We start from the raw sequence: 22,593 nt of genomic DNA on the forward strand, positions 1-22,593 counted from the left end.
ATGTTCGCTTTGCCTTCAGCTCACCCTCCTGAGCCTCAGTGTGAGGCCCCAGGTCCTGCAAGGGAGCTCACTGCTAGAAAGACACCCCCACCTCGTCCCGGGTGCAGAAAAGAACACCACTAACAGATGCTGGAATGAGCCACTGACGGACTTTATTGCATGACTGGGCGCCACGGATTCTCGGGTAGGTCACCCCCACTGGATCCTTCCTGCCCTCTGCAAGGGAGTGGGCGGGGCTGGGTGGGGTGTGAAGGCCTGGCAGGGGCTGGGCCTGGCACGTGCTAGTAGCCGGGGCTGAGGCTGTCCCAGAGCCAGCGCAGGGCCCAGGGAGACGGGCCCCAGGAGCCTGAGTAAGGCAGAGAAGGAGGGGTTCAGCTCTCAGGGCCCAGAACTGCCTGTTTCTCACTCTGGCACAAGCGCAGGGGTAGGGGCAACCTTTTCAGGACTGGACAGCTGAGGAGATCGGATCGAGTGCCCCCGCCACGGGGCAGGCCGGGACTGGAGGTTCTGATGGCAGCAAGCACCCAGCCCGGGCCAGGGGGTCTCCCTCAGGGTTGCCTGTTGGCACCAATCAGGATAGGTCTGGGGTCCTCGTCCCAAACCCCCTTCCACTGCCTTGGTCAGGCAGGACAGGCCAAGAAGCAAGAGTGGTCGCATTTCATAAAAAAAAGTTGTGTTTCATTAAAAACTAGGTCTGAACATGAAGACTATATCATAAAAAAGGAATTCTTTGCTCCATTAAACATCATTCATTCACTGAGATTTCCTGAGTACTGCACCAGGCCCAGACCCGTGTGCTGGGCGTGGGGTCCGGGGGAGTCTAAGGCACTGGCCCCGCCTGGCACAAGGCTCCTTCTCCCTGGGGGCTCCCACTGGGAAAGGCCGGTGAGCAAGTCCAGACCCGGAGGACGGGGAAGGCCTGGCAGTATCAGCTCTGCACAGACCAGACCTTCAGAGCAGCTGCTGGAGAACATGCTGCCTAAGCCCACCCTGAACAGGAGGGACACGCCACGCCAGGCCAGCCGGGATCACCCCGCTCAGAGCTGCGGGGCGAGGCACTGGTGCGTGGCCAGGGGCCCGAGCGGGCCATGGTCTGCTGGCCAGGTCTGCCCTGTGAAAGGAGGAGCGGAAGACCGGGGCTTACGCCACTACACCCAGAGGAGCAGGGCTGGGCCCGACGTCTCTAATGGGACACGGGGGGAAGCACCCTGCTTAGCACCTGGTAACCGGAGGCATCTCAGTGACACCCCACCCAGCCAGGCTCTCCCAGGCACCACTCAGCACCCCTCTCCTGGGGCACCCTCCCAGAGCCTAGAGGCCTCAGGAGCCACGCTGCCCAGAGACTCTGGTCCCCAACCCCACCCAGGCTGGCGGACCCTCCCTCCTGTGCTGAGGCGGCAGGGCCGGTGGGCACAGCTGGCACCGAGCTTCTCTGCCCGGAGCGAAGCCGCCTGGGCCCCCGTCTCAGCCCAGCCTGGGCCCCACCTGCTCTGCCTCCATGTGCAGGAGGCTGAGACGACTGCTCAATTCCTGCAGTGACCCCTCTGACCCTGCAGGGCTCCATGACCCCACAAGGTGGTACAGGGGTCCTGTGCCCTGGACTCCCCCCACCGCTCCCTGGGCACTCGAAGTCCTGGCCTGCAGGGCACAGTGTCCACCTCCCCACAAGCCCCCATGGAGGAACAGGGCCGCTGGCCAGGCCAGCCCCGGGAGGGGGCGTCAGAAGAGGCTGGGGGTGGCCTGGCCAGGCGCGTCGTGGTCCCGGATGTACTGCAAGATGTCCATCTCGTCCATGGCTTGGACCTGCTGCTGCTGCTGCTGCTGCCGCCGCTGCCGCCCAGCCTCGGCCTCTGGCGGGCCCGCTCTGGGGGGAACAGCTGGCTTTCTGGGGAGCGCCGGCTTAGCTGCCACTGGCGGCTTGGGCTTAGGCCGGGGCTGGGGCTTGGTCTCGGCCCCCAGGTTCAGAATCTGGTCCAAGTCCTCTTCAACTCTAGGGAACCAGAGGGGGGCGCCCTGAGCCAGCCTCCCGCAAAGCGCGCAGGCTGTGGGCGCGTGGGCGGCCGGTCAGATCCCTCCTCATTCTCCCTCCGAGCGGGGTCCAGAGGGCAGCTAGCTTCTGAGGGGGACATCCCGGTTCTGACTCGGGCACGGCCACCGGCTTGCCGGCTGTCATCAGGCGGGTCTGCTCGCCCACAGTGCCCCTGTGGGCAACACGGGTGCTGCACAGAGCCCACCGAGGGCCGGAGCCAGCCTCAGCCAGGGCCCCCCGACCTTCCACCTTGGCCCTGGGCCTGACAGCCTACAGAAGTGGGTGGGTGGGGTAGCAGCCGCCCAGGACCGGTCCCGGGCACCCAACGGTGGTCAGGAAAGGAGATCACAGCTGGCTGTTCCCCAAGGGCCCCTCTGAGGGTAACATCCTAGTTCAGACTCGGGCACTGTGAGGGAGACCACAGCTGCCCGCTGCCGGAGGGTCCCTCCTGGTGGAGGAGCTCAGTTCCTGGGGCCCAGGTCCACGCCCGAGGACCCACTCAATCCGTCCCACCACCCTCCCACCCGGGCTCACGGCCATCCCAGGAGGTGCCATCCAGGGACAGCTGCTCCGGGCAACCTCAGCTCAGTGCCTGGCTCCCTCCATGTGGCAGCCCTTCCCGGGCAACCCTGCCGGCTCCTGCACCCTCACTGGAGTCCAGGTGCCCGGAGTCACCCTCAGAGGGCCCTTGGGGAAACAGCACAGCTGACAGGCTCGGCAGAGCACCGGCTCTGAACGAACAGCAGCTGGACTTGCTCTGAGGTAGGAGCGGGACGATCTCACTTGGGGCACACGTGGCCACACGGGCACCCCCTTCCAAGCACTCCGTTTCCATCTGGGCTCTCGAAGGCTAGAATAGGTCCCTCGAGCGTAGTGACGTGCTGCATGGGGGTTTCCCTCGAGCCACGCACATGCACAGAGCCCGTTGACACTGGTCGCCTCGGCCATCTGGCCAGAGCCCCTTTGAAGGTGACGCCTTTAAACACCCCCTGAAGGATGTTCTACGGAGCACGGGTCTGAGAGTGCCGGGGTCTGGACCCGGAGTCGTCCCTCGTCCCCCTGCCGCTGCCTCACGGGGACGCGGCCTTCAGGGCGCAGCTGGGGCTCCCTGGGTGGAACGCGCCTGCTGGGTTCTGCCGCCCCGGGGGTGGGCCCTGCACTCCGCTTCCCTTTGCCTCCGTCTCTCCCCTAAACACACAACCACCCCGCTTCTCCCAGCCGCAGGGATGTCGGGGCAAGGCCACGGAGGAGCGAACAGATGTCAGGGGCCGTGGGGGCAGGCACGGCAGGGCCGTCCTGGGACTCAGGCGTGGCGGGAACTCGGAGCTGTGCGAGAGCCCGGCTGCCATGGAGGGTGCAGACGACAGCCCCCCGCCCGGGCCTGGCCTCAGCGCCACGAAATTGATCCTGGAAAGAGACAGCTCGGCTTCCCGCAATGCACCAAGCACGGCCTGCATTCTGGGGGCACGGAAGGCATGAGGGAGGGGTGCACCGTGCTAAGCACACCCACAGCGCAGAAGCAGGAGCCCCCCTGCCCTGTCCCCCACGGGAGGCCGACCTCTCAGCCTCCCCTCCCAGCGCCTGCAGGTGCCTGGAAGGTGTGGGCAGACAGGACAGACCGTCGGCCTGGGTTCCAATGCACTTGGGAGTTGTTACCTCTCTCACACTCCACTGACTAGGACAGAGATAACAGCACCCGCCCAGGGGCTGTTGTGAGGATCAAGGTCAAGGGTAAAGAGCCAGCATGCTGCGGGGTCCACAGTGAGTCCTCCGTGAGCAGTGACTACCAGCTTTGCCCACGGTCTCCAACCTTCCTCCATATGCCAGATGAACCTTGATTTCCCCTCTGTAAGACCCACAGAGGAGACTGCTGGGGGCCCCTCTGTAAGACCCACTGGGGAGACTCTGCTGGGGACCCCTCTGTAAGACCCACAGAGGAGACTGCTGGGGGCCCCTCTGTAAGACCCACAGAGGGGACTGCTGGGGACCCCTCTGTAAGACCCACTGGGGAGACTCTGCTGGGGGCCCCTCTGTAAGACCCACAGAGGGGACTGCTGGGGACCCCTCTGTAAGACCCACAGAGGGGACTGCTGGGGACCCCTCTGTAAGACCCACTGAGGGGACTGCTGGGGACCCCTCTGTAAGACCCACTGGGGAGACTCTGCTGGGGGCCCCTCTGTAAGACCCACAGAGGGGACTGCTGGGGACCCCTCTGTAAGACCCACAGAGGGGACTGCTGGGGACCCCTCTGTAAGACCCACTGAGGGGACTACTGGGGACCCCTCTGTAAGACCCACAGAGGAGACTGCTGGGGACCCCTCTGTAAGACCCACTGAGGGGACTGCTGGGGACCCCTCTGTAAGACCCACAGAGGAGACTGCTGGGGACCCCTCTGTAAGACCCACTGAGGGGACTGCTGGGGACCCCTCTGTAAGACCCACTGAGGGGACTGCTGGGGACCCCTCTGTAAGACCCACTGAGGGGACTGCTTGGGACCCCTCTGTAAGACCCACTGAGGAGACTGCTGGGGACCCCCAGGCCAGCTGCCAGAGGTCGGTGTCCTTTGTTCCCAAACCTGTTTATGCCAGTTATACCTGCTCTTGTGTTTAGGCAAATTAATTATTCTTTACATAAACGATTAAAATCTGAATGTGAAAGGAAAAGAAAAAGACGCAGGCACAATGTTCTCTCTTCTGGAACCTGCTGAGCTGCTGGACCCGCCTCCCCCCACCGGTTCCGGTCCCGGTCCTGCCTCCGCCTGGGGCAGCTCCCGCCCACGGGCTCCTGCCTCCCTCAGAGACCAAGGCTGGTGAAAGGCTGACCATGTTGGGACAGGTCTGTGGCTCCACCCCGGCCACTCCCAGAGCCGGAGAAGCACGGCCAGGGACAGGAGGTACCTGAACAGCTCCTCGTGGCCCCGGTGGGGCGTGGGCCCTCCGCTCTCAGGTGCTGCTGGCAGCAGTAAGGGGTCACCCAGGGGCACGGCCCCACCAAGGTCAGGATCGTCAAACAACTTCAGGGCTGTGGAGAAGGTAGCAGCAGAGTGATCAGGGGACGTCCTGGCCCGTCCTCAGTGGCTGGGGAGGGGACGCAGAGTGGAGATGGCTTGACCCCGCCAGGCAAGCGCAACCAAGGGACAAAGCAGAGCACAGAACCAGAGGGATGGGGCCAGGTGGTACAAGGGACAGGTGCTCATCAGGCCGGCACACCTGTCTGCCCAGTCCCCCCCCAACCTCCTGCCATACTGGGCCAGTCAGCTGATGGCATGACTCAGTTCAAGTTCAGTGGCCTCCCCAGGGCTTTAGAAGGAAAAAGCCTTATCAGCTCACTGCACCCCATGACCTGGCCCGGCTGAACCTCTTAGCTCAGCCCCCACGGCTGCACCCCAGGTTCCCAGCAAGCGCAGCCTGCAGGACGCAGTGATGAGTGGACACGGTCCTCACCGCAGTCCCTGCCTCCCAGGAGCCTGCTGCACCCCCACTGTCCCTGTCTCTGCTGCCCTTCGGGAGAGGCGACCACGGCTCGTCACCCGGACAGCCGTCCTCCAGCCGGCCAGGCAAACTGTGCCGACCTTTCGGAATCGGCTCGAGCAGAGCCCCCCAGCCGGAAGCCTTGCCCGATGGCCCCACGCAGCCGGTCAGACTCAGGCTGGCCTGTAACTGACGGGCGGCGCCCTGTCTCCCACGGGAGGCCCCATCCACACTTCTCAAAGCAGTAGAGAAAGGTACCCTCCCCTTCCAAGGGTGATCAGAATAGACACACAGCCCTAGAATGTTCCAGGCTGAGAGAAACGAGGTGCGAGACAAGACTTCTGCAGCAGAAAGTCTCCACGGCTGAGTCGGAATCCTGCTGAAATGAGACCAGGCAACGACTCCTGCTCACGCGCAGCAGGTCCAAAGCCACGCACAGCAGCGGCTCGGGTTCCCCCGGGCACCAAGAGTGAGTCACCCTGGGATCCTACTTACGGTCCCCGGGGGATGTGTCGTCTGTGGGGCCCCAGGGGGAGAGCTTCCTGCTGGGGCCGAAGAGCCCGTCGTCAGGGTCCTCCTCTTCGTCGAAGAGGGTGAGCCGGGGCGAGGGTCTGGGCTTCACAGCGACACTCGGGCGTTGTTTGGGCTTCTTGGAGCTGGAGGATCACAGATAAAACTCAAGGTTAGGCCCGGCGGGTGTGGCTCAGTGGTTGGATGTCGACCCACGCACTAAGAGGTCGCCGGTTCGATTCCCGGTCAGGGCACATGCCCAGGTTGTGGGCCCGATCCCCAGTGGGGGGCATGCAGGAGGCGGCCAATCGATGTTCTCTCTCATTGATATTTCTGTCTCTCTCCCTCTCCCTTCCTCTGTCTCTAATATATCAATAAAGAAAAAAATATTTAAGAAAATAAAAACAAAAAAAACCCCTCAAGGTTAGGACATGCAGGACGACCCAGGTGCTGGTGGGCCTGAACTCGTGTCCCGAGGGAACTCTAAGGATCTGATATTGGAGGTGGCAACATCCTGCTCTGGAAGCGGCCAAGCCCCATGCCCGGGAGCCCGTCAGGACGCACAGGACACGGTGGGTGTCTGGGCTACATGGCTGGCTGCAGAGGACCCCCAGCTGGGGGTCCACTCAGGCCTCAGGCTTGACTGCATGGTCACAGGTCAGAGGGCATGTTCTTCTTCCAGGGACTGCAGGGACCGCTGACCTCCGTGCTCCCTGGAGCCGGACTCAGTCCCTCCATGCCACTTAGAGAGGGGAGGACCCAGTCTGAGGCTGTAAACCTTAGGGCCCAGCCCCAGGAGAGAGCAGAAAGCACTCTTGGTAAACGTTCAGTTTCCCCACACACAAGCCCTGTCCCTTGAGAGGCATAACCTTCATCAGCTGAGTCAACACTGCAGTCCCACTGAGCAAACATCTTCAGGAAGCCCCTCAGCTAGAGAGCCCCGCTGGGCTGTCACCCCCGAGGTGCCCAAGGCCCTGCTCTGGGCCAGACACTGCTGTGGAATCCAGGGCACGCGGGAAGGCCCCCGGCGTGGGGTGCTTCATCCCGGTGGGGCAGAGGTGACAGGGCACGCGGGAAGCCCCCCGGCGTGGGGTGCTTCGTCCCGGTGGGGCGGAGGTGACAGGGCACGCGGGAAGCCCCCCGGCGTGGGGTGCTTCGTCCCGGTGGGGCGGAGGTGACAGGGCATACGGCACATTCACAGACTGAGTGCGCAGACCAGCTCACGTCATGCGAGTTACCACCAGTACATCAATAAATAAACGTGGGTTTGGTTTAACGAGATGATCCAATCCCTGCTGCTGATGCCTAAACCAGCCATTTCAAGGTTCCTGCAAACAAGAATACGCTTTTTACTGGAAACAGGATTTCTGGTTGGACTGCCTGCCTGGCGGGCATTTCCACTGGACGGAGGTCGCCGGCTGAGCTCATGTTGGCAACGCTATGCAGAGAGGCTGGTCTGCCCTCAAAGAATGTACAGATTAACCAGCAGCAGATGAAAATAGCAGCAGGCGGGCGGATGTTGGAGGGCAAGGTGCTCCCAGGCCACCATTCCCACGTCTGGGTATGAACGCCTGGTAGGATTTCAGGTCCCAGTTGGGTGGGGAGAAGCTGCAAACGCCAGGGCCGAGGACCTGCCAAGCTCATCGGGCGGATGAAGAAACAGTGGCTCAGAGGGGCTAGGGGTCTGCTCAAGGCCACACAGCAGGCAGGGGACACTGTGACTAGAACCGAGGGCCGTCATGGTCATGGTCCTCTGCTCCTGCTCCTCAAAGTCCCATGAGCAGGAATGAGATGCAGGGCATGGAGGGTAACAGGCTCGACCTGCCTGCTGGGGGAGGGGGCGGGACATTTTGAAGGCAGAGGGTGGGAGAAAGGGGGGGCTGTGCCAGGAAGCCCGCGAGCCCAGTTCCCTGTTCTCTCTCTGTTCCAGGCCCCAGCCCGATGGGCTCGCGTCACAGGCCACCAGGGACTTGTCTCTGCCTTGGCACCAGCCCCAGACCCTGCCTGGGCTTCTGGGAAAGCGGAAAGTAGCCTGGACTCCATCCGAACACAGTGCTTTCCAGAAACTCCAGCCACCGTCCCTCACGCACCTTGAAGTCGGGGTGTTTCCCGCTTCTGTTCCAGTGGTCGGGCCGTCCGTGCAGTCCTAATGCCCAGGGACGTGGGTTCCCGGGACAGGCCACGGCTCTCGGCGTAGGCCAGCCAGAGGCTCCCTCCGAGACCTCCCGAGTCAGAAACCCAGGGGCGAGTCCCCGTGGACTCAACGATCAGACAGGTTTGGGGCCCACTGGACCAGCCTGGGGCCGGGGCTCTGGCTCACTGCTGTCCCTCAATCACCCTTCACCTGGCCTTGCTGTGGGGACCGGCAGGCACTGCAGCGGCGAGGGGGGCTGCCTGGCCCAGGCCCACTGCCCAGAAACTAGCAGGCCCGGGCACAGCTCCTGGAGAAAACCCAGCAAAGGGCTCTCCCGTAGCAGGGGGTGCGAGGCTTCCCCTGGACCAGAAACCGGAGGAAGGGTGGAGAGAAAGGAGCCCGCTGAAGGACAAAGGCAGTGAGAGCGAATCATGGTGATTAATTATCTCTGGAGGCCAAGCAGAGATCCCAGAGATCTCCCTTCTCCCTCCTCCTGGATCTGCCAGCACAGAGCCGACCCGACTTTCCTGTTCGGTGACTTTTCATCTCAGGTGGAACGAATGTCTTGTTTTCATCCCTGAAGAGGTTTTTGATCTTGTCTTGTCTTGAGTTGAAATAAAGAGAATCTAGGGCACTGAGGCTGCACAGCTGGGCACTTCTGCCCTGCACCCCACACCACCAGGGCCATCTCTGTCTCCCTTGATGACCGAAAGCCCCAGGCTCTTATCCTAGTCCCCAAACTTCAGTCTCTGGGACTCAGTGGTGTATCTGGTCCAGAGCAGATGCTCAATAAATACAGAAGGAAAAAAAGACAGGATGGGTGAGTGGATGGCGGAAGGAAGGGTGGAAAGGAAGGACAGACAGAGATGGACAGACAGGGTGACAGTATCTCTCTTATCCAGACTTCTTCCTACTCCCTAAGGGGGGGGGGGAGCACCACTCTGAGACATAGCCCCGTAGCTGGAAAGCCCTCTACTGCCTCGTGCCTCCTCCAAAGCGCCCAGAAACCTCAGCAGGTCTCTCCCCGGCCCTTCGGCTGTTCTGTGAGCAGTTCATCCACTCAGTGACCCCGTCCTCACGAAGCCACTTCCGCAGGCGGAGCCTCTGCTGGTAGATGAGGCAGAGAGATGAGCACGACCTGCCCGTCCCCAGAGCCTCACAGCTGAGCAGTCCCAGACACAGGCACCGCCTGTGACCACGCAGGGCAGTGCTGCTAGAAGAGGTGACGGGACGTGGGCAGGAACCTGGCTGGGCTGAGGGTGGGGGTGGCTCAGGCCGAGGAACCCAGAGCCCCTCATTCCTCGAGGGTCCCTGGAAGCTTTGCTCTGGTCCCTGGATAAGTGCTCGGGCCTGGGCGGGGAGCAGCCGCAGGGTGAGGAGCAGCTGGAGCAGGGAGCACTGGAAGGCGGAGTGCCTACCCCTTAGAGCTGCTGCAGCGATCAGCGGGCGGAAGCGGCGTGTCTAGGACGGTCCGGGTTCTGAGCTCAGGCACAGGGTCAGGTGTTTCCTATCTCAGGTGAGTCCTGCTGTTTCCAGCCCCACCCCCCCTCCAGGCCCTGTGAGCATGCTGCAGGCCTCACACACGGGCTACGGCCCTGGCGTCCCGCAGTCCCCCCCTTCCTCCCCCATCACTGTCTACGCGGCGGTCTGCAGCTAGCACTGCCCACCTGTGCATTCCAAAGAAAGCCAGCTTCCCCCTCAGACCATGCATGGGGCCGGCGCTGGCACCCCTCCTCTGAGCCGCTGTGGGGAGCCCAGACTACAGGGAGGTGTGTTTGTGTAGGAACCCGCCTGTCCCTAGGGAAGGTGAGTCCTCAGGGACCTGGGGGGCCATTGTAGGCAGGATTCAAAGAAACAGAGAGGCTTCCCGACAGAAGGTCTGAAGCCCAAGAGAACCCTTTGCTACTCTGGGTGGCGCAGCCACCAACCCCAGGCAGGGGCTGGGGCAGGTACGGGGTGGGGGGAGGGGTGGCGCAAGAGAAAACCCACTTTGTCCATGAAAAAGTTCCTCACTGCCTGTGATAGCAAAACCCACAGAGAACAGTGTCCCTATGCAGGAGCCCACAGTGCCACTTGCAGCACCGCGACCCGGTGGACTGGCGCAGAGTAAAAACGCTGAAGTCTGTCTATCGATCTGGAAAGTGTATAAGCTTAAAAAAATCAAACTATGGAATGGTGCATGGGACACGATCCTATTTGGCAATAAAACATAAATACCCAAAAGGATATACCTTCATGGCGAAAGGACTTCTGTGTTTCCAGTTTTTACAGAGTAGCTGCATATTGTTCAAGTTATAATTAGCTACGTTTCCAGCAGACTGTTGCAGCGGGAGGCAGGGCTATGGTGGCAGAACATCTTTCTCAGAACTGTGAAGCCGCAAAAATAGAAAGTTGAATAGGAAAACCACGCATGAAATGGAAAGCGACCGCGAGAGGACAGTAAGTGAAAGAACAGGGTGGAAGGCACATGCACTGACGTCTGCAGGATCCGTGGGACAGGGACGCACAGAAACCCCACCAACAGGAGGGCGGGGTGTCGGGATGGGCCAGGTGAGGGCCTCTTCTATCTTTAAGCGCTTTCCAATGGTACAATAACTCATCTTGTCCTTAATCGAGACCAGGTTTAAAAGACAAAGGAAAGCCAGGCCGGTCCCTGCTCAGGCTTTGTGCCGGCCGCTTCCGACCTTCCAGCAGCCCAGCAGCGGGGCAACAGCGCCCCACTGTGGCCCCGGCAGGGAGGACGCCGGAGCCAACTCCAGAAGGCGGCGGGGGTGGGGCGCCGGCTCAGCTGGGATGCTGGGCTGCAGCATCTGCAAAACACAGAACGCTCCCGGCCAAAGGACAGGGTGGGCAGCACTGTGCAAGAAAGCCAACAGGCCCCCCTGGGTGTCCCGGGAGGGGCAGGGGAAACCTGACTTCCAGGTGATACTGCCACACACAAGGCTCTGGGCAAGTCCTCACTCAACTCTGTCCCTAATTTCCCCACCTGTGAACGGAGGCCGACTCCAGGGCCTGCCCGCTCTGCCTGCTGAGACCGGAATCGGAGGCAGTGCCGGGAGGTGGCACCGGGTCCTGACTGCTGTTGACGGGTGAGTGAATCTGGGGGAGCTACTAGACTAAATTCCTCAGACACAAAATGAGGCTGTGCCGGTGTCGGTGTCCAGTTCCAAACCCAGATTTACAGTGGACTTGAAAGCAATGAGTGCATCTTAAAAACAAAAAAGAGAGAAATAGAATGGAAAATACTTATTCATGTAAATCCCGATCATTTCCCAGCATTTACCACTCTCTCAAAGAACATTTGTTGTCATGGCTCCTGGTGAGGTGACCGCGCTGCTGTCACACTGGTCACTGAAAGAAAAACTGGCGGAAGGTCTTGAGACTCTGGGGTCTCTTTTGGTGCTAAGCTTTCCTAGGGTTCAGAAGCGAGGCGGTGCAGGGGACAGGTGGTCCCAGGACAGCTGACGCATTGTCTGGCAATCTGCTCCTGGAGCAAGGAGGGTATCCAAAGCGGCCATGCCAACCCCAAAGAGCATTTTCCTATCCAGAAAAGGAGCCACTTTGCTAAGCATGTCCTTCAGCCAAAGGCTGGCACCAGCTGCCATCTCAGTTTGGCACTGTGTGTGGTATCTCGGAAGAGCAGAGAGTATGAGTTCAAACAAAGCCCCCGTCTTACCAAAACAAAGCCCAAGAAGGGCCTGTGGGTTGTGCAAGGCTGATAAGGAGGGGCTATGCCACCTTTCTCCTGGCATAACCTGGCCACCCTCACGGATGCCCTCACAGGGCTGCTCACTGGCTCCAGGACCGGGCTGGCCGCGGAGAGCAATAGTGCCCAGGACCTGCTGCTCCAGTGCCATCTCCCTGAGCACTGGGCACCTTCCCGGAGGCTGAATCCTCTTCTCCTCCAGGCAGGTCTCACAACCACCCCACAGCCGTCAGCCATGCCTGCCCTCATGCCCACCCTGTGTGCCCACACTGCACACCCCACCAGCAGGCACGGTCAGTGGAGAGCCGGCAGGGCTGCCTGCCCTCATGCCCACCCTGTGTGCCCACACTGCACACCCACCAGCACACACGGTCAGTGGAGAGCCGGCAGGGCTGCCTGCCCTCATGCCCACCCTGTGTGCCCACACTGCACACCCACCAGCACACACGGTCAGTGGAGAGCCGGCAGGGCTGCCTGCCCTCATGCCCACCCTGTGTGCCCACACTGCACACCCCACCAGCACGCACGGTCAGTGGAGAGCCGGCAGGGCTGCCTGCCCTCATGCCCACCCTGTGTGCCCACACTGCACACCCACCAGCAGGCACGGTCAGTGGAGAGCCGGCAGGGCTGCCTGCCCTCATGCCCACCCTGTGTGCCCACACTGCACGCCCACCAGCAGGCACGGTCAGTGGAGAGCCGGCAGGGCTGCCTGCCCTCATGCCCACCCTGTGTGCCCACACTGCACACCCACCAGCACAGCACGGTCAGTGGAGAGCCGGCAGGGCTGCCTGCCCTCATGCCTACCCTGTGTGCCCACACTGCACGCCCACCAGCACAGCACGGTCAGTGGAGAGCCGGCAGGGCTGCCTGCCCTCATGCCCACCCTGTGTGCCCACACTGCACACCCCACCAGCACGCACGGTCAGTGGAGAGCCGGCAGGGTTGCCTGCCCTCATTTCTCACATTGTGTGGTTGCACGGGCCCTGCCTGGTTTCTCATCGGCTCAGACAGGGAACAGGACCTGCAAGGCCTCCCTCATCTGTGACTGCACTTCAGTGAATCTCATGACAGCAGACAGAGTGTCGTCCGGGTGTGTGGTTTGATTCTGTGCGGGTGCTGGGGAAGACAGGGCTGCAGAAAGAGCTAAGCACTAACACCTCTGTGAACGCGATCTTCGCAAGGGCCCCAAGGCCATCATCACCCTATTTCTGCTTTGGAAAATGAAGAGAAGGGGTATGTTTTCAGGGCAACATGGCTGGTAAATGGCAGAGCCGGGATTCAAACCCAGGCAGTCTGGCTCCACAGTCCAGGATCTTACCCTCGGTTCGAATCCCAGTACCATCATTTCCCAGCTATCTGATCTGAGGCAAGGTGCTCGGCCTCAGTTTCTTCAGTCTGTAAAATGGGATGATGAGAGTGGCATGCAGGGCATCAGTGGACACGGTAAGCAAAGTGCGGCGCACAATGCCCAGCTCCAAGCAGGTTCCCACCTTGTTTCTTGCACGTTTGGGGCTCTGGGTGGCTGACTCCCTCTGTTCCCCTTATCTCCTAACTGGGGGGTCCTGCCCAAACACCTCAGCCTGTGCCCATCGGGACTGGGGGCTTGGGAGCAGATGTCTGGCCCTCCAGTCTCATCTAGCCTGTGGCCTCCTCCCGAGCACAGTGTGGGCTCAGGAACGGCTCCCCGAAGGCAGTCAGGAAAGGAGAAGGAGCGAGAAGGGGACCGATGCAGGGCACCATCCAGAAGGGACCACCAAGACCATGGCCGGCTCGCCTCTTCTCCAGCCAGTGCGTGTGTATGTGCGTGTGTGTGTGTGCGCGTGCACATGTACAAAGGGGACACACTCCCCTGGCCAGGGACGTTGGGCTCACTGCACCCCCTTGAATCACACGACTTATGGGTCATGAGTTCCTTCTACCCATGTGATTCATGGGAGTCTTGCAACCAGCCTGCGGGGAGGCAGGGCCAGACAAACAGCCCTGCTTCACAGACCGGGAGAGCCCGCGGAGCTAGCTCCAGTCACACGCCTCAGGTCACAGGATGCCATGACGAGCTGGCCGGGTGGGTTCAGGCAGCCTGGGCTTCTGAGCTGTCAGGGGGCAGCTCTGCGGGGCCTCAGTGCAGAGCCAGGGAGTGGCAGTGGGGGGCCACCCTGTGACCAGGAAGGAACAGGTGATACCTGAGCCCAGCCACAAAACAAGGTGACGTGGAGGGTGAGGGGGCAGCCAGTTCCCCAGCATACAGGCCAGGCAGGGCCATGGCCCAGAGATGGAGCTTTCTGACTCCCAGCAGGGAGGGAGGAGCCGTCCCCAGAGAACCGGAACCAGCTGGAAGGAGGGGCTCCCCAGAACGGGCAGACCTACCGCATGATGCCCAGAGGGTCCAGAGCCTCTTCCTCTTCAGAGGACTTCCCTGCATCCTCATCCTTCTGGCCTGGGGTGGGCGGTCCCTCCGCTCCTTTCTGCTGCTGGAAGAAGTCAAAGGCCTCCCCATCGTCCCCTGCTTGGCTGGCTGTGTCCAGGACCGAGACATTCCTGCTGGCGAGGTCTGCAGCGCCCGGGGACCTGGTACCTGTGAGGGAGCAGAAAGAGGGCATCGGACACCATTGCCAGGGGAGTTGCCACACCCAAGCCCCTGTGCCGGGACCTGAGGGCTTCCTGCGCAGTCCTGGGACAGGACAGAGGATCTGGGGGGAGGGGGACAGCTAGGGCTCCAAGTGCCGGCTGGTGGCCCAGCAAAACCTGGAGTGGAGCAGTGACAGCGGGAGCCTCAGAGCACTACGCAGGCCACAGTTCCCGGACCTCTGTGGCCCAGGGCCTGCGGAGCCTCGTTCTGAGCCAGGGGAGACCTCGGGGTTTGGGGCAGAGTCTCAGGCACCTAGGAATTCTAGCAGCTCTGGGCTGCTGGCCAGCTCAGAGTCCTGGGAGACACAGCGCAGAATCTCGTTGAACACGGCTCTCCTTTCCCGGATGTCAGACTCCCCGACGAACAGGACCTTCCTGGGGAGCGGAGGGAGGCTGGCCGCTGGGTAACGGCTGCTCAGCTTCTGGTAAAGCTCCTCAATCTCACTGTACTTTTTGGAGACCTGGACGAGAGAAGCATGTCCTTTCCTGAGGGCAGAAGGAGAGAAAGCTCCCCCTCTGACCCCAACCAGTGGACCCGAGGGCCAGCAACGCAGAGTCCTCCTCCTGAGCAGCCGTCACAGGACATGTGCCCTGGACGTGCCTCCCCCTGGCCCTCTGTCCAGCTGCCTGTCTCAGGCTCCATTCCTTAACCCTCCTACTCAGGCTCAATTATGAACGTCTAAGTGGCCCAAAGGAAAGGTTCGGTCATGGTGGGCCCTGGGCACTGTCATAGGTCCAGGTAGAGACTTTTGATATAGGGACCCCAGTTTGCAGGTGACCATGGCCATCACTTCCATTCTAGGCTTCAGTGCGTTAGTGACATGACCTCACAGTGTGGCTAGCCGTGAAGTCATCTTTCTGAAACTAAATTCAACATTTGGATCTACACCACTGGAAGGCGGCTGCTAATTCCCAGGAGAAGGATTCAGAGATCTCTGCCCTCAGCCAGGACCCGTCTCCAGGAAGCAGGCCAGGGCTCCTGCTGGCCTTTACACGGTGATGCTGGGCCATCGAGTCACCCTGGGGCAGTGCCCGGCCTCCCATGGGACCAGCGTCTGATGGCAACCGCCCCTCAGCCTCTGTCCAGAATTCCTATGGCAGCTGAGGTCTCACTCATTCACCGATCACGCTCCTGCTGCCTGTCCACTCTGTATGAGGACAGCCCAGTATGTCCCTGCCCCACGGGCCGCCATGGTACAGCAGATAGTGCCATCGTCGTTGCCTGTGTGACCCAACGTGGGCACTCAAAGAACAGTCACTTGCTCGGCACCACACCCCCCAGCAGCCCAGCATCCTCCCTCGGTCCTGGTCTCCTCTGCTTTCCCCGTATGCCGGGCCTGTGTCCCCACCTTCTCTGTGGGAGCATCGAGCACGAGGACGTGGATATTCTCACTTCTACTCCCAGGCAGGGCTGCGCCTGCGGCCCCTGCTGAGATGCTGGCATGGCTGGTGGACTGCCGGGCATCCGGTGCAAACCCAGCAATCCTGTTGCACAGCTGTGTTGGAGCACACAGCCCTTGCCAACCAGCATAATCACCAGAACCCTAGGAGGGCCCCGGATGTCAGCGGGTCGTTGGGACACTGGGGGACCTCAAGACCCCGCATGGAGAATCGTCTGGGACAGGGGCCTGCGTCCTGCTCTGGAGCCACCCTGAGAACAGCCCTCAGGGAAAGGAAGAGGATCCTTGCGCAGAAGTGATGCAGGCTCCCACCCCCAGGGGTCCTGAAAGCTCTAAAGCCGAAGCCCCATCCAGCAGAGCGGGTCAGGTGGGGGATGAGCGCCCTCTGCTGGCCAGATGAGTCCACACAGCCGGGCCCAAGCCCACCAGGATCTGAGTTCTGGGACTAGAGGGGGCTAAGGGAGAGGAACTGGAGCTGGGGTGGGAACTCCGTTTCCTGGTGCCCTGGTGGGCCAGGCAGACAGGATCACTACCCCGCATCCTTCTGATATCAGTGTGTGTGCAAGGCCAGTAGAGGTAGGGGTGTCTGCTAAACCACAAACAAATATAGTGCTCTTCCCAGGGCTGGCTTAATCCGTGCTTTGCAATTAAATTAATTTTTATACTAAAACATGTGTCCTTTTGAGGAGTAAGATGCAAAATGCTCTTTTTTTTTTTTTTTTGGCTAAATCATGAAACTTCAAAGACATTCCTGGATCTCATGGGAAGTAAATGTGTCCTCCTTTACCTCAACTGTGCACGCACACCCCACAGGGTAAGGGGGACACGGGTCAGGAGACAGTGGCACAGGTGTGATGCAAGGTGTTAACGACGTCCTCACGCACACCCTCGCGCACACCCTGGCATGGGAAGCTGGTCCTTTGCACAGGACCCAGCAGGCAGGCCAGGTGCTCCTCAGGGATCCGGGAATGCACCCCTCTGTGATGCCCAGGGACCTGGACCTCAGATATCCCTCCTCTCCTGTTCCTGACCCTGAAGACGCAGCTGCGGTGAGCTCCACCCTGGGTCAAGTCAGATCACCAGGGGCTGCCAACCACCCCACGGAGCAAAGCAGACGAGAACCACCACTGATGTTACACTGTGGTTCTCAAGTCAGTCCAAGAGCCCTGGACGGTTTCTCAGTGGTTAGAGCACAGGCCCGCAGATCAAAGGGTCGCAGGTTTGATTCTGGCCAACGGCACGTACCTGGGTTGCAGGTTTGATCTCCGGCCAACCTGTGGCCAGGTCGGGATTGTACAGGAGGCAACCCATCGATGTGTCTCTCACATTGGTGTTTCTCTTTCTCTCTCCCTCCTTTCTGCTCTATCCAAAAATCAATGGAAAATATCCTCGGGTGAAGATGAAACAAACAAACAAAAGCCCAAGAAGCAAGTAAAAAAACATCAGGCTTTGAGATGCTTCCCATGATGTGTTGAATGTCCCCTAATAGAAGATTTGTGCCATACATTCTTTTTTTTTTTTAAATCCTCGCCTGAGGACATTCTTCTGTTTTTTGTTCAGATAGACTGGGAGGGAGGGAGAAGAAGAGAGAGAGAGAAAGAGAGAAACATCGATGTGAAAGGGACACATTGAGTGGCCGCCACCTGCATGACCCCAACTGGGGCCGGGGACAAACTGCAACTGAGGTGCGTGCCCTTAGCGGGAACCGAACCCAGGTCTCTCTGGACTGCGGGCCGATGCTCTAACCACTGAGCAAACCAGCCAGGGCTCAAGTCTGCTCTAACTGTGCCCAGATGAGGTCATTCAGCGTCTCCCTCTCTGCCGGCTGCCGGGAGATTAGAACGCTCACGTAAAACCTGCAGCCGCTGCTCAGCTGGAGCCCGGGCTCTTGCTCATCCCCTTCCATCTAACAGTCCTGTGGCCTGTCTCTGCTGGTCTCAGCTCTGGGCTCTTTTAGAAGAAGCCAAAGGTAAAAACAAATGAGTTTGTGATCTCTCTCCCTTCTCTCTCTCTCTTTTTAATCCTCCCCAGAGGATACATTTTTTATTTTTAGAGAGAGAGGAAGGGAGAGAGAGAGAAACATCAATGTGAGATCAGTTGCTTCCATACCCCCCCACCCCCCCCAATCAGGGATCAAACCTGCAACCTAAGTATGTGCCCTGACTGGGAACTGAACTCACAACCTTCTGGGGTATGGGACGATGCTCGAACCAAATGAGCCACCCAGCCAGGGCTCTCTCCTCTTCCTGAAATTCCGTCCTCTCTCGGCCCCCGTGACTCCATGATGCTCCCTTCCCTTCCTTCAGCCTCTGGGAGGCTCTTCCTTCTCCCTGACCGTCCCTGAGCTGTGGAATCCCCAGGATTCCCTCCGCAGCCCTCCCGCCGTGCTCCACATCCATTTACTGGGCACCTTCATCCACTCACGGACTTTTCACATCACCTCCAAGCAGATGCCTCTGAAACGGGCCCGACCCTGTCCTGCTCTCCATCCTCGAGGGTCCGCTGGGCAGACACTGCACACTGGCCACGTCCCCGAGACCTGCCTCTCCACCGGCGCTCTTTATCTCAGCGTGTGGAAGCAATCGGTCAGGAATCATGTGCATGCTACCTTGGAACTACTTTCAACTCTCCCCGTCCGTTCCACGCAGGGCAGGGCCCACTCCCAGCCCCACCGAGGGCATCACTGCATTAGGCTCATAACTGGGCTCCCTGCCTGTTCCCACCAACCAACCCCATCCCCCCCAGCCCGCACGAGAGAGGCCAGGCTTACACGCCCTGCATGACCTGGATCGCACCCTCATCTTTTCCCACTTCAGCCAGGACAACACCCACCCACTCACAGCTCCCCACCCAACACCCCGTTTCTAGCCTCCGAGCCTTCCCTAGATGGTGCCCTCTGCCTGGAGCCCTGTCCCCACTTCTGCGGCCGCGCGTCCCTACCGACTCTGAAACAGCTCGGTCCTTCAGTCTCTAAGTCTTCCAGCACCCTTCCCCTAGGGAGGGCTAGGTGCCCCTTTTCTATACTCCCACAGCCCCCGATGTTCCTGCCACCTCCTGTCTCTTCACAAGTCTTTCTCCCTGCGGACTGTCCACCACTGTCCCTCGGCCCGGAGCTGAGCCCTGGTGCTCTCAGGCCCTGAGTGAGGGTTGGCTGCAGGAGTGTCCGCTCCAATGCTTCTCGTACCCTGGCGGCAGGTGTGTCTGCCCACTGGACCCCTGAACCCTGAGCACCCTCGGGCGCATCCTGGCAGAGCCCCGGCTCACCAGGAACTGGACCACATCCTCGGGCCTGTGCTTGGCCAACTTGAACGCAGCCAGCCGGGTGACCACCAGGATCTGGTACTCCACGTGGCCGGACATCATCTTGCCCCGCACCTCCTGGTGCTGCGGCACGGCCAGGTCGAGGCCTGTGTGGACGTTCTGCACTCGTCTGCCAAAGGGAAAGAAGGCAAAGGACGCTCAGGTCCAGGTCGGCAGGTTTCTCAAGCGAAACGCAGGCAGGACCTCGTGGTGGCTCTGAGGACCCAGGTGCGAGGACGCGCCCCTGGCTGTCCTCGGTGGTCACGGCTCCAGGCCCTCATAAAGCCTGGCTTCCCAGGCCCGAGCCCCGTCTTTGGGTTGCTCATGGACAAAGGGCTGTTTCCAGCAGGGAAACATGTGAAAGCAGAAAAAAGTGGGGCTTGTGGAAAATCACAGACAACTAAGCCTCTTACACAAGCTCAGCGCTCAGCCTGCTGCAGGACTTGTGGGGTGGCATCCTGGGGGCTCTGGCTCTGCACATGCAGGAGTGAAACCCCACCGGAATCTGCAGAGACCCACATCTCTCCAGCTGTGCAGAGAGCAGCAGAGCCCCTACACACCTGCCCAGCGGGGAGGGCAAGGAGGGCACCGGACACAGGGCCTCCGTCCCAGGTCCCCGAGAGGCACTGGAAAGCCACGGTCAGCAAAACAGCGCAGCTCTTGGAAAATCTGTAAATGCTACGCAAACATACTGAATTGTACGCAGGGCAAAGGCGATATGAAACATTTTCTCTGAAGTTAGAAAAAAGCTAAATGCGCCCTGTGTACAGGTGATGCAGACCCGTGCACACAAACACCTACGACAGGACGCGTGGGGCTGTTTTCATCAGGATGGAGCCCTACTGTGTGCCAGGACTGTTTTCATCAGGATGGAGCCCTACTATGTGCCGGGCAGGACTTCCAGAACACAAGGGGAGGCCCTAATGGGGAGCAGAGCTTCGGGGTTAAAACTGTGCCTGGGGCAAGGCCCCCTCCCTCTCTGGATTACATCCCAATCCATCAGGTGACACCCGCCCCCCTCCTTTCACACAGAGTTCTCCCATGTCCACATCAGTATATGACAGTCACCAACATGATGCCGTCTGTCACCAAATGGGGACAACTGCCAGATGCCGATACATGCAGTGTGTATACACATCCACTGACCATACAAACTTCTACACACTCAAACACCTGATGAGTATAAGGCACAGTGATAAATACGAATCACTTTGGCGAGAGGGGAAAACGCACCAAACAAATCAGCTGTTTTCCTTTCGCCAGTAACCACATAAGCGTTCCTTACACTGAGTATACCCCAGGCTGCTCCTGATGGTGCACACGGTGTTACTGTCAGGAGCGTGGGAGGGCGAGGCAGGACTAAGGGTTAAAGGTGGGTGTGAGCTTGGCTGGCACTATTGCAGCCTCTGCCCTAAGGACCTTGCCTGTCCGTCACTCAGCCTCCCGCAGCCTACAAGGGCCCTGCCACTTAGACCCGGTGAAAGACAGGGAACCAGGCACAAACAGGGGGTTGCTGGCTCATGGTCTCAGCAGGTCAGAGGCAGAGGCAGGGTTCACTCCCAGACAGTTCCTCCCACCGCCACCTCACTGCTGACTGGCACCTCCTGCTGGTACCAGGCACAGAGTAGGCCCTCAAGAAAGATCTGCTGGTGGATGAAGGTGTGAGCATACGTGGTGCTGGTGGTGGGAGGCTGGCCTTCCCGCTGCCCTTACCCTGGGGCAGGTCCTCAGGTGTGCTGGTGCCTGCCAGCGAGAAGCAATGGGCACCACGAACCTGGCCTTCGCCACAGGTTCCTGTCTGTGAACAAGCCCTGTCCGTGCAGGTGGGGCTGGCCGTACCTGCCAATCTCAAACTCTGATCTTACAGAAAAGGAAACAGGCTCAGCGAGAGGGGGTGACTTATGTGACACCAGGGAGATCTCTCTTGCCAAGGAAGCCGTGACCTGCAACCTTGCTGTATTATGCAGAGGAGACTAAGCCAGTTCTCACATCAGGTTTTACTTAAAGAACCCTGTTTTTCTAGACCTGGAGTCACAGGGAAGTTTGGTTACAGCTGGAAAAATAACAGGTGCACTGGGTAACACATTCATTTATGTAATAAAATTGATGTCTTTGCCCGAGATTTTATGTAGAGGGAACAAGGGTGGAGTATATGAAAATACTTGGAGTCACTTGACAGATGTTGGAAGGGGGAAAGCAGAAGCAGAGTAAAGCATGTCCAGGCCAGCCTCTCCAGGTCCACCTGCACTGGGCCCTCCAGGCCTGGCCCGGGGGGGCGGCGCTGCACCCTCCACTCCAGCCCTCCCCAAGGCCTTTCCCGCAGCGTGCCCTTCTCCAGAGCCACCTCCTTGAGCAGCTGCCCCTCTTCCTACCCCTTCACTGGGTAACGTCCACTCTCCCTGCAGGACGTAGCCTCATTCGTCCCCCACCCCACCCCCAGAAGCCTGGGCACACGCCTGCACTGCGTTCCCATGGCAACCGGAATTTACTACCCCTCCCAGCATCTGTCCCTTCGGGTCTGGGTTCAGCTCCCTGTTTCCCCCGAGGGCTGGGCCTTGCCGATTCACCCCGTCCCCAGTGCTGGGCACCTGGCCTGGCACACGGTGAGCGCTGAAGGGAGGCAGAACTAGCCGGGAAGGGGCGAGGAGAGCCCTCTTCCACTGGGTCCTGGGTGAGCTAGCTGCCCTGTAGGGCCTTCAGTGTGTAGAACGGGGACCCTCGATGTCGCCCACCTCTTCTGCAGGGCGCTGGAGGGGCCGAGCACAGATACCCGGCCAGAGCGCGGCAGGGGCTGGACGGCCGGGTCACCCCGGGGGCCGCGTCTCCTCCTGCTGCTCCGCCCGGGCGCATGGGGCCGCGCTCGAGCGCACCGGGACTCCACAAAGCGAAATTCGCGGCATCGGGACGCCGGGGTCTGCTCACCTGGAGGTGACGAGCACCGGTGGGGACTGCATGACGGCCGCGGCTGGGGCGGGGCGCGCTGTCACGGGACCCGCGGGCGCCGGCGTCGCCGCGTCCCCGCCCTGCGCGCACAGCGGCTCGGCACGGGCCCGCCCCCTAGTGGCCACCGCGCTGGCCCGGAGGCGGACGTTCACTCACAGGCCCCTGACCGCCCCGCCCTGTGCTCCCGCGCCTGGGGCTGGCCCAGCGTCCGGAGTCCACAGAGTGGCCAGGGGGTGCGCAAGGGCAGGGAGCCTGTGGGCCACGCAAAGTCTTGATTTGCACCTGTTGTCCTGGCGTTACTAGTAATGTGATTGACCAGAGTCCCTTCACCCTGGGAGCGGGCAGCGCCAAACGTTAAACACGGAGAAATGCAGTGAAGAAAGATTGGCTATTTTATTATGAGTGGCGCCACCCAGGAGAATGGAAGGTTAATGCTCAAAGGCCTGAACTCCCTCACGGCCTGTAGGTTACAGATT

At 60.4% G+C, this 22,593-nt stretch overlaps 1 protein-coding gene across 1 annotated transcript; it reads right to left on the bottom strand.

Annotated features, from left to right (window-relative positions):
- Positions 1–266: 266 nt before the first annotated feature.
- Positions 267–22,148, bottom strand: HS1BP3 (HCLS1 binding protein 3). Its single transcript, XM_036262958.1, has 7 exons — positions 22,097–22,148; positions 19,139–19,304; positions 14,728–14,935; positions 14,214–14,421; positions 5,995–6,155; positions 4,927–5,050; positions 267–1,990 (listed from the first exon to the last, which is right to left on the bottom strand). The coding sequence occupies exons 1-7, from the start codon at positions 22,126–22,128 to the stop codon at positions 1,720–1,722; spliced, it is 1,170 nt and encodes a 389-aa protein (XP_036118851.1). The 5' UTR covers positions 22,129–22,148; the 3' UTR covers positions 267–1,719.
- Between the last annotated feature and the right edge of the window lie 445 nt (positions 22,149–22,593).

This window comes from Molossus molossus, unplaced genomic scaffold (genome assembly GCF_014108415.1).
Source record: "Molossus molossus isolate mMolMol1 unplaced genomic scaffold, mMolMol1.p scaffold_m16_p_15, whole genome shotgun sequence".
Classification (NCBI taxonomy): domain Eukaryota; kingdom Metazoa; phylum Chordata; class Mammalia; order Chiroptera; family Molossidae; genus Molossus; species Molossus molossus.